This window comes from Malaya genurostris, unplaced genomic scaffold (assembly GCF_030247185.1).
Source record: "Malaya genurostris strain Urasoe2022 unplaced genomic scaffold, Malgen_1.1 HiC_scaffold_15, whole genome shotgun sequence".
Lineage (NCBI taxonomy): Eukaryota > Metazoa > Arthropoda > Insecta > Diptera > Culicidae > Malaya > Malaya genurostris.
Window position 1 is genome coordinate 80,362 of NW_026682642.1, and position 12,154 is coordinate 92,515.

The following is a 12,154-nucleotide window of genomic DNA, read 5'->3' on the forward strand; positions in this document are numbered from 1 at the left end:
TCCTTGTATTTTGATTACATGGCTCAGAATATTAATCCTTCTTCGTTTGTTTCCAATCGTGGTCATTTCTTGGATACTTCTGATTCTACTGTGTTTTTCGACACATCCATGAGAGAAGAAATTCGTGGAATCCCGGATCACGTGCGCCCTCAAGTGGCCCCAAATATTTTTTATAATAAATTTAGAACAGTCAACTGTGAAAAGGTGTTTTACACTGACGGTTCAAACATCAACAGGTCCACAGGCTTCGGCATCTTCAATCAAAACATCACCGCTTCTCACAAACTCAATGATCCGGCTTCAGTTTACGTCGCAGAATTAGCTGCTATTCAGTACACCCTTGAGATCATTGAAACCTTGCCCAAAGACCATTACTTCATTGTCACGGACAGTCTAAGCTCAATAGAAGCTCTCCGGGCAATGAAGCCAGGAAAGTATCCCCCATATTTCCTGGGGAAAATACGGGAACACTTGCGAACTTTATCTGAACGGTCTTATTTAATATCGTTAGTCTGGGTCCCTTCGCATTGTTCCATTCCAGGCAATGAAAAGGCAGACTCATTGGCTAAGGTGGGCGCATTAGAAGGTGATATTTATGAAAGACCAATCTGCTTCAATGAATTTTTCAGTATCTCTCGTCAGAAAACTCTCGAAAGTTGGCAAACTTCATGGAGCAATGGCGAACTGGGACGATGGCTACATTCCATTATCCCTAGGGTATCGACGAAACCTTGGTTCAGGGGGATGAACGTGAGTCGCGATTTCATTCGTGTTATGTCGCGGCTCATGTCAAATCACTACACCTTCAACGCACATCTCCGGCGTGTTGGGCTTGCGGAGAGCGGTCTCTGCACCTGTGGCGACGGTTATCAGGACATCGAGCATGTCGTGTGGTCGTGCGTAGAGTATCGTGACGCCAGGTCGAAGCTACTGGAATCCCTTAGGGCCCGAGGTAGACCGCCTGAGGTTCCGGTTCGGGATGTGTTGGCGAGTCGGGATAGTTTATATATGCTTCTCATATACCAGTACCTTAAACACATTGATATACAAGTGTAATGTGTTATCCCTCGCTCAGAAAGTATAAACTCCACCTACAGGTTCGACACTAACATCCGCCCGATTCTCTCGATCCCCGTCCCTGTCCACCATCTTCATTGGAGCTAACAAGATCTTTTTTTTGTCACTAACTTTTTCGTTACCCCTTCCCTGTCTCTTCACCATCTCGATGGCAACTAATTAGATCTTTATCGTTTTCAAACATTTTGTTCCCACATCCCATTTTTACCCCGTTTCCACAATATTTACTTTTTTTTCATTCTCTTCCGTAACATCACCATCATCGTCCACGGAAGGCCGCCCCAGTCGAAAACCAGCATGCGGGCCACCCGCCGGGCCTTCGTAGCCTGGGGGTGTTTCCCGCGGACCCACACGGACCGAAGGATGCGGCCAACATGGATCTTCGCCAACGGCATATGGAAGACCCTCATGCGATATTCAATTCACCGGCCACTACCGATAGCTTCTCGAGAATCCGCTACCGCTACATTACATAATGATACTTTTCTAGTTTTAAGTTAGTCGTAATTAAGATTAGTAAATACCCTTGGCATCTTAGAGCTTAAGCAGTGTGCCTTAAAATTATACTATAATATTGAATAAAAAAAAAATTATTGATTGAATTTTAAGAGAGAAAGGTAATATTACTGACCTTATTTCTAATGAGGATATTCAAAATGACAACTTAATTGTCAAACGATATCATATCGTCCATATGTGAACACTTCGACGTGATATGCATATCATCTCGGTATATCAAGTGATATCAGCGCTAATGTGAACATACTATAATTCCGACGACAGCATGGTCGTGTCGCAGATAAATTTAATAGCAGCCCTTACACGTGACAATATTATTGTCAATCCAAAGTATTGTCAATACCGTCAATCCAATTGACTTGGTAACTTGAGACCGCATTTTTCGAGAAAATCAAGCGTTCATTGCACATATTTAGCAGCCCTTACACGTGACAATATTATTGTCAATCCAAAGTATTGTCAATACCGTCAATCCAATTGTCTTGGTAACTTGAGTCCGCATTTTTCGAACAAAACAAGCGTTTGAAGCTTCAAATATTGCAACGGAACATTGAAACATTGAGAGGAGAGTTCATTGCACATATTTGATAGTTTCTTCTCTGGAGAGAAAGTATTGTCGGATTGATGAGCAGTTTTGATTTTTTGACAATATTTTCGTCAATCCAATGAAGTTTCCATTACACGATCAAAAGTATTGTCAATACTCCTTGTATTGACAATAATATTGTCTCGTGTAAGGGCTGCTTTTGACAGTTTATTCTCTGGAGATAAAGTATTGTCGAATTGATGAGCAATTTTGATTTTTTGACAATATTTTCGTCAATCCAATGAAGTTTCCATTACACGATCAAACGTATTGTCAATACTCCTTGTATTGACAATAATATTGTCTCGTGTAAGGGCCGCTAATGTTCCCGGTGGATGTTGTCGATCCGCATCGGTCCGATCATCGGGCCGATTATCGGACCGATTGAGCACGATATAGGGCCGATTGTAGCGCTTCGATCGGCCCGTCATCGGACAATTCTGCACCATTTGCATCAATCGCGTCGACCTAGAAAAGCTTTATGTTTACATTATGTATCGCTAGAGAAACAGAGCGAAGGAATTTCAAACAAGGCATTTTCGAGCCGACGTCTCCCCGATAGGGTGTGCAAGAGTGTTAAACATTCTTTTGTCTCGATCATGGAGGCTTTAACCTTTAGGTCATTCGCCTCTTAGGGCCAGGAAAACTCTGGCCCTATGTTTGAGGTTGGAAATCCAACCCCGATATATCTCATCACCTGAGTATTGGATATCCGCTCTCTGCTTTGGTATATCTTCACTCTTTTGTTCTACCGATACACTATGTAAGCTCGAAACGCAATCAAAAGCTTTCGTGCACGATGCGTCCGATGTTCGAATTTACTGGGTTGTGCCCTTTATAAAATATCTGTTTACCTGGCATCTCTGATCGAAGCAGGCTGAAATATAACATTTAAATTTTTAATTCAACCCTGACGATTGCAGTTGTCATAAACCAGTGAATATTTTTCTAGCGTCAGTATTAAACGTCACTTCGAGTAAACAAAGTTCATGAATCGTGATCATCTTTCGACAACAGCTGTGATTATAACGTATACGTTTGTGTTTCCTTTCTTTCCACAATTCATACACTTTGCACATTCCCTCAGTATCAGTAGTTCATATTTCAGTCAGTTCAGATTTACCTTCCTGTCGATGTGAATTGAAGCTGTTGCGGAAATTATAATATAGTGACCTCATCTACCATACATGTGAATTAGTTTTTTTCGTGTTGTCCGAAGGGGCGGTTAGAACCGATCACGGATTACCCTGACAGGAAATAGTTTCAAACACGATACTCTCAATAATCGTCCGCAGGCTTATTGTGCACGTGATTAATTCTATGTTTTGGTAAACCTCATAGAGCACTGATATATTTACCACAGCATAAACTTAAACCATGAGTGAAAAAAAGAAGCCAGTCTACATTCAGTACCTATTTGGAGGTCTTTCCGGGTAAGTTGTCTCGTACAAAAGAAATAATTTTAATTGTTTTTACTGCACGTTACCTAATGGTCAACAAGTTATTTTTAAAATTTACTTGACATACAAGATGATTACGCACATGATCCGAAGAAAAATGAATGAGCAAAGTCTGTATAACTAATCTGCAAACGAAAAGAACATAGATTATTTACGTCCAACCTAGTTCGTATGCGTGGAGTATAGTAAGTAGTTGAAAGTAAATTTTCTGATGTGGGAATGTCAAGGCCTACAGGTGAATAGCGTTCCGTTTTCGTTTCTTTCGGGTACATTTAGAGGTCATTGTCGAATGCTAAGAATGAAAAACATATTTCGTATCAACAATTGCTGTGCAGACACTAATTGTCATTTAGTTAGCTTTGCGTAACTCTCATCAAATGCACACAGTAACGATCGGCTTCTTGGTTCATTATTGTTATCAATTGAACAGGTTTTTTATGTGCCTAAACCTGTATGGCACGATGTCTGCTGATTGACTAAACCAAAAATAAGAAGATAGAAAATTTGAGATTGCGCTTATAGCTTTCGAAAACGACACAGTAAATGAAAAAAATTATTGCTCGGCAACGAAATACTCTCAAATTTTTTCACGGTCGAAGGCGTGCTCGATTTAAAGCACAGAGGTGATTCGTGCATAACAAATTAATTACCTTATTACTGTAATTTAAACTACCAATTACTACGTCTTGCTAGATTGATTAAATCCCAAGCACTGTTACAGTAACAGTGCCGGCACGATACAGTAACGGAAAAGTGCGAATTTGAGTGCCCCGGTCTTAGGGGGCACCGGACAGGACCAACCGAGCAAAAAAAAAAGACATTCAGTTAGCTAGGGGCTCACAAATACGGGCCCATTAATACGTAAAAAAGGCGCTGGTATAGTATATTATATTCTGTTGCAGAGTAAAAACATACAACTGGTTAGATGGATTGACTAATGAATAATGAAAATTTTATTTGAATCAATAACCTACGTTGCTAGGCGTTGCTTACGCTACACAATACATTCGTTGGTTAGATATTGAATGACTACTTCGATTACAACACTCCTCCCTAAGAAACGAATCCAATTAACTTTATATTTTCTTTTAACTTCTGATTAGCCAGAGCCTTTGTAAACCCATCTGCAGGTTGCTGTTTTGTGTTCACGTATCCCAGCTCGACTACTCCCTGATCTAGGACATCTCGGACGAAGTGATACTTGATATCTAGATGCTTTGTCCGTGGATTATAACCTTGGTTCTGCGCGATGCAGATTGCTGATTGATTATCACATCGAATGGGAATCTTTTGCACTCCGAAAATCTGTGACTGGAACTGATGCCACCAAAGTGCTTCCTGTACTGTTCGGGACAGAGCGATGTGTTCTGCTTCGCACGAAGACAATGCAACTGTTGGTTGCCTTTTGACGTTCCATGATACAGCTCCTCCCATGAACGTGAAAACGTATCCTGTAGTGGATTTTCTAGAGTCCGGTTCTCCTCCCCAATCAGCATCTGTAAAACCGACTAGATACGTGCAATTCTCCTTTGAATATGTTAGGCGATTTGAACGTGTTCCTCGCAGATAGCGTATAATACGCTTGACCGCTGTCCAGTGATTACGTCCAGGATTCGCGTTAAATTTGCTGACTTGATTAACAGCGAAACTTATATCGGGACGCGTTGCCTGCGCCAGATAGGTGAGACAGCCTACTGCCTCCTGGTAGGGAATCTGCTTCATTTCGCGTATTTCTTCCTGTGTCGTCGGAGACATTGATTTATCCAACTTGACACTCGCCTCTGCTGGCGTGGATACTGGGTTGCAGTTTACCATATTGAAACGTTGCAAAATGCTGTCGATGTAGTGCTCCTGATCCACCCACAGTTTACCATTCTTTTTGTCTCGCGTAATTCTCAGTCCTAAGCAGAAACGCGCTTCACCAAGATCCTTCATTCTGAAGCGATTGTGAAGGAACGATTTCAACTGTTGCTTCAGCTTGTCATTGTTCGTGAATATCATGAAATCGTCTACATAAATAGTAACGAATATCATTTTTTTATCGTTGATTCGGAAATACAGGCACGGATCAAAATTTGATTGTTCTAATCCGAATTCTTTCAGCGCTTTGTCCAGCTGGTTGTTCCAAACACGGCTCGACTGTTTAAGCCCATAAAGTGCTTTTCGTAACCGACATACTTGCTTTGAAGTGCCAGCAAACCCTGTCGGTGGTTCCATGTAGATGACCTCGTTCGATAAATTGCCTTGGAGAAATGCAGTAACAGCATCCATTTGCTCTATATCTAGATCATGCTTCACTGACAGCGCCAGTAGGTAACGAATGGTGGAATAACGCACCACGGGGGAATAAACCTCATCGTAATCGATGCCAGGTCGCTGTGAGCACCCTTTAACGACCAGACGCGCCTTGTACCGCTCAATGTCACCAGATGGTCCTCGCTTTGTCTTGAAGACCCATTTGTTACGAATAACTTTCCTATCGCTTAGCAGAATAGTCAGCTCCCATGTTCCGTTTTCCTCCAGAGCAGCGATTTCCTCACGCATGGCCGCAATCCACTTTTCGCGATCCGGGCCGTTAAGTGCTTCTTCGTAGGTTTGAGGGTCATCGAGTGACGTCTTAGAACACATCGGTATAGGCTGGGGGGAAACGACGTAGTCGGAATACTTGCCTGGAATTCGGCGCTCCCGGTCGCTGTGCCTAAACCCTTGCTTCTCTACAGCTGGTCTAACAAGTTGCGAGGGGAGCGCAGGCTCGTTGTCGGCATCCAGAAACTCAGAATCACTTGAATTGCTGCTGGATGTTGCTAAATCTTCAGTTCCATTGTTGTAGATATCATAGTTGATATCCGGTTCCTCAAGTGAACGTTGTGTTAAGCTCGGTTCATCAACTGAATACAACTCCATGAACTGTATCTGCTGCTGACTTTCGTTCATTTCGATTACATCTTGTGGTTCTCCCTCTTGAACAATGATCACGTCGCGACTAATCAGGATATCACGCTTGATTGGATCATACAATCGGTATCCCTTGCTTGATTCAGCATATCCCACGAAAACTGTTTTCTGGGATTTTGTGTCGAACTTCTTTCTTCTTTCCTTAGGAATGTTAACATATGCTCAAATGATGTAAATCGGGTTTTCTACCGGTCCAAGATTCTTCCGGTGTTGTCATGATTGACGTCGTCGGGCTTCTATTAACAAGGTACGCCGCTGTTGAAACCGCCTCGGCCCAAAATTTCTTTGGTAAGCGCGAATCATTCAGCATACTTCTGGCTTTCTCGATGAGTGTCCTGTTCATCCTTTCCGCTACTCCGTTTTGCTGAGGGGTGTACGGACAAGTCTTTTCGTGACGCACTCCATCTTTCATCATGCTTGTTCTGAAGGTTCTGTTGACGTACTCGGTTCCGTTGTCCGTTCTCAAAGCCTTTAGCTTTCTTCCTGTTTGGCGCTCAGTCATGGACTTGAAACTTTCGTATGTTTCAAAAGCTTGTTTCTTATGTTCCAGGAAATAGACAAAAACCTTTCGACTTGCATCGTCGATGAACGTCATTATATAACGACTGCCACCGAGAGAAGAAACTTCGATGGGTCCAACCAGATCCGAGTGGACTAAATCCAGTAGCCCTTCGGCACGCGATACACTGGAAGGAAATGGATTACGTACTTGCTTACTCTCAATGCAAACGATGCACTCTGGTGTGACGTCATTTGCCATTTTGAAACCTTCTGCCATCGTCACTAGTTTCTTCATACTTTGACGATTGAGATGTCCGAGGCGTCTATGCCAAATGCTAGTACTCGGTGTCAGTAGCGCTTCCTCAATCCTTTGGTTAAGCATATACAGGCCGCCTACCTGTGTACCAGATGCAATCACGTTGCCATCACTCTCTCGAACTTCACATCCCTCTGCATTGAAATACACAGTCAACCCCTTTTGACAAATTTTACTGATCGACAGTAGATTGGTAGCTAGTTCCGGAATCTTTTGCACTCCGAAAATCTGTGACTGGAACTGATGCCACCAAAGTGCTTCCTGTACTGTTCGGGACAGAGCGATGTATTCTGCTTCGCACGAAGACAATGCAACTGTTGGTTGCCTTTTGACGTTCCATGATACAGCTCCTCCCATGAACGTGAAAACGTATCCTGTAGTGGATTTTCTAGAGTCCGGTTTATCTTTCTTTGCCGCATTACTTTTGCCTCCACGCCGCTTAGCATTTTGATTGGAATAGAACACTCCGTTTCCACCAGCAATTTTTGGTTCTTTTTGCAGCTTTACGTCTTGTAATATCTTGGCTTTCACCGCGTCCGATGTCAACGCAGTGCCCGATGCCTCGAGTCCCATTATCATGGGTTCATAATGTTCCGGAAGTCCCATTAGTAACAACGCAGCTAGCCATGAGTCGTCGACCTTGAAACCGATTCCCGCAAGTTTGTGTGCTGTGGACATCAGTTCATCAACGTACGCTTCTACGCTGCCGCATTCGTCCAAACGAATCGACGTTAGCTTTCTCAGCAATCCGATTTTTCGTGTTAGACCGTTGTCCTGAAAAGCATTCCAAAGTTTTTCCCAGGCTTCTTTGGTGTCTTTTGCGTCCTGGACGAGACTGTAATTAGTCGTCTCCAGACTCAAACAGATGGTGGCCATCGCTCGCAAACTCGTTTCTTCGTCGATTTCTTGACCTTCATTCACCGACACAGCGTTCCAGGATCCCTCACGAATGAGCGTCATCTTCATGGCGAACGCCCACGTGGCGTAATTTTCTCGTCCCTTGAGCTTCTCAATGAGCGGTAAAGCGACTCCGCTGAAACGACCGTTTCCTGCTACTGGTACTCCAGCACCGGCTGCATTGCCATCTCCTCCTCCGTTGTACATCGTAAAATGATTATTCTTGGATTAATCTTCTTTCTTCTAGTACTGGACCCATAACCTGTTGCAGAGTAAAAACATACAACTGGTTAGATGGATTGACTAATGAATAATGAAAATTTTATTTAAATCAATAACCTACGTTGCTAGGCGTTGCTAACGCTACACAATACATTCGTTGGTTAGATATTGAATGACTACTTCGATTACAACATATTCTTATTGAGTGATATTGACGTCCGAGTGGAACACTAAACGGGTATGGAGAGATGTGAGCTTAAAAATGTGAACGTTATTGGAAAAAACTTTATTTATACGTACTTAGCAACACCGTAATTGTCGATAACAAAAGCAATAATTATTTTTTTGTTAATTGAATAGTAGTATTTTTGTAGAAAGCTAATTTATGAATTTGAAAAAAATGATTCTAAGGTTATGCAGCGGAGATTGCGGCTAAACCGGATACTTCTTGGATATGAAAAAACCCATTACTACTACGTTTTTACCATACCGTTGTGTAGCTTCAACCTTCAGCTACAATTCCCAATTTGCGATTTGGAAAAAATATGTCCAAAATCCAATACATCATAAACCGCGGGGCTAAACCAAACTATAAAGTTTCACACAATAATGAAGACCTAATACTGTAGAGCTCCAAATCTCCAAATACCTCAATGAGCGCGAAGAAAATAAAATCATGTTCGAACGGATTGTATCTTCCAAAGCAATATCAAACAAGAAACATGAAAGTCCATCACCTCGCCGTAGTTGATCTCGATTACACGTGTCGTATGTTGCTTCGAAATCAAAAAATAGTTATTCTTAGGTACGTTGATTTTATATTGGGCGCCTCACTCTTTGCATAACTTTAATTCAAATCCCCAGGTCTTTGAAAACTGTGGAAATTTTTATAACATATCCATACTAATTGAAAGAGAGAATAAACAAAGAGACTGTCTTTTGCAGATACGTTCTCTTGTCGTAGGGCGATCGATGTGATCAGTAGTAGAAAGAGCGCCTGCAAATCGTTGCTACGGACCTACGTATTTCCAGGTTTTTCGCGAAAAACGACAACTTCTTCCATCTAATTCCAGTCAGTATTTCTCCTCCTTGTTTTAGGTGAATCTCGGTCTTTCTTACATCGTCTCATTTATAAAAATACATTCCTGAAACTGAAATTCTCCACACTCTGTAATTCATGTACGGGAACTCGGTTCCAAATAAAATTCAACAGTAGCCTGATTCCATAAAGAGTCTAAGTTTGTGCAAATTGGTCCAGTCAGAGAGAATTGAGTACACGTTATTTGCATATGTTTGCGCATACCTCTCTGTAATTTCGGAAGTCGAAACCAGATAAAATTCAATGGCATAAATAATATACTATCAAATCATGAAAGGCCTTTTCATTAGAATCGAAATTTGTCCAAATTTGCTCATTCATCTGGGAGAAAATTGAGAGCTCATTGTTATTAGATATTTTCCAACCTAGTCGAACTCGAATTCCAGGCCTCGATTCAAGATTCGATTTTCATTGTAAGAAAAGCCAAAAATGTAGTATATCTCAAGTAGCAATCCGCAACTAGTTCTGATATGACTTAGCCCAAACTATGTTGCAACTAGAGCACGCATATGTTTTGCTTTTTTTCATATAGAAAGGCTATGCAATCACTGTGAACTTTTTAAGCCCGGAGGGTCGAATGTCATGTACCAATCGACTCAGCTCGATTCAAATGAAAGGTCTCATGGTCTCATAGACTACTATTGAATTTCATCCCGATCCGACTTCCGGTTCCGGATATATAGGATGATATGCAGAAAAAAAATGGAAAAAAATGTGCACTCACTTATGCGTGATAAGTGGAAAATTACCAATTTCATTAGTATTTCTTCACCAACGATGATCAAAAACAGTCATATAAAAGTGTCTGATAAATTCTTCTAGTTCTTCTAGCTCTGCAAAGCTTGTTAGTTTGTGGGTATAGAAACTTAATTCGGCTTTTCCTGTTCCGGTGCAGAAAAACTTAAAAAATAGAACTCACTTCGATTTCCCTGCGATGCGATGAGTGTCAAAGTTTTCAGATCGTCATATAGAATGACACTATGTACCACACCGAAAGAAAAAGAAACACAAAACAAACTATGCGTGTTTTGTTCTATTTCGTACACGCTATGAAGAAATCGAAACGGTTACGGATGTCTCCTACTAGTGTGTAATATTGGTAAAAGACGGTGCTGCGGCTGATAAAAATTATAGCTATTATATGATCAGTACGACTGAAAAAATAAACGAATGTCAATGAATTTAAATTTATTTGAAAAAATATGAAATTTTCACATCCGGTAGTGCAGTGATACCGTGCCGGTGGTGTAATGATGTCAATAATAATAATGAAAGTAATAATCCTACTACATGTTTTATGCTGCTGATTCATGCTGTTTAGCTTGACTTACATATGCAGAAGTAACAGAAACGCAGGTTCGCTTCGTTTGATTGATTTAATCGAAACAGAGAATTAGATAGTAAGTCTAGGTTTAACTAGGTTCAAAACTGTTCAAATTTTTAGGTCATATTTGTTGCTGGCAAACAAACCAACTTCGGCTGTACCGGTCATCTGAATCCGGTTTCAGAAGAACTGGAAGTGGTGATTAAAAACTGCAAAAGGGTCTCACTCACTTTCCTTCAAGAAGGCCAAATCGATTTTCACAAACTTATAGATTCAAAGGAAAAGTTTTACAGTTTCATACGGAATGCCTAAATTTGTTGTGGATACTACTTCCGGTTCCGAAACTACAGAGTAAACAGGATTTGTAGAGTTTGTTAGATTAAGTCCGAACAAACTTTCATATTTCTATTCAATGAACAGTTGTTTTTGCGAATTCCACAGTAATATTTTTGATGTTATGAGTAATATGAGAAAGGCATCATTACACCACTAGGTGGATTAAAACAGGTTTTTATGTTATACTGGTTTAAACAAGATGATAGCAATATTTCTTCATAACATAACTAGTAACGAAATAGTTCTTTTTTTTTTCAATTTTAGAGGCTTTAACATTAATGTCATTCGCCTCTTCGGGGCCAGAAAAACTTTCTGACCCTATGTGCGGGGTTGGGAATCGAACCCAGGCGGGCGGCGTGAAAGGCATCGACTTACCCATTACGCTATACCCGTCCCCGAAATAGTTCTTTAGATTTCCAATCACCACATCTTTTTGTCATATTGAATTAATTATAATTTAGCTATCGTCACTTAATCCAAATTTATCTTTAATCACAACTATGCTTCTAGCTACTAGTTAAAAACAAGTTTATTTGACTTCAATAGTAGCAACCGTAACTAGTTCTGATATCACATAGCCCAACTAAGTTGCAACAAGAGCACGAACGTGTTTATTTTACTTTACTGGTTAAAACAAGACTAAAACAATATTTAAGTTAGCGTTACTTAATTCTAAAAAAAGCAAAGTCTTGGTATTACATTCCTTTTGTGGAATTTGGCTTTTCTGTTTCAACAGACTTCGCAGCCGATTCATAGCGTACAGAATCATTGCATGGCTAGTACTACGATTCTACTGACCTTAAGAATCCTTCCAGATCGGAGCTCGAACATACAACAACTGGCTGGTAAGGCCAGCGCCCTA

At 40.9% G+C, this 12,154-nt stretch overlaps 1 protein-coding gene across 1 annotated transcript in view; it reads left to right on the forward strand.

Moving 5' to 3' along the window:
* The first annotated feature begins 3,166 nt into the window (after positions 1-3,166).
* The window catches only part of LOC131439925 (mitochondrial 2-oxoglutarate/malate carrier protein-like), a 33,425-nt gene continuing 24,437 nt past the window's right edge, over positions 3,167-12,154 (forward strand). Inside the window, exon 1 of the mRNA XM_058611032.1 lies at positions 3,167-3,615. Coding sequence (XP_058467015.1) covers positions 3,560-3,615 — 56 coding nt within the window. The 5' untranslated portion in view covers positions 3,167-3,559. The remainder of the gene's footprint in view (positions 3,616-12,154) is intronic.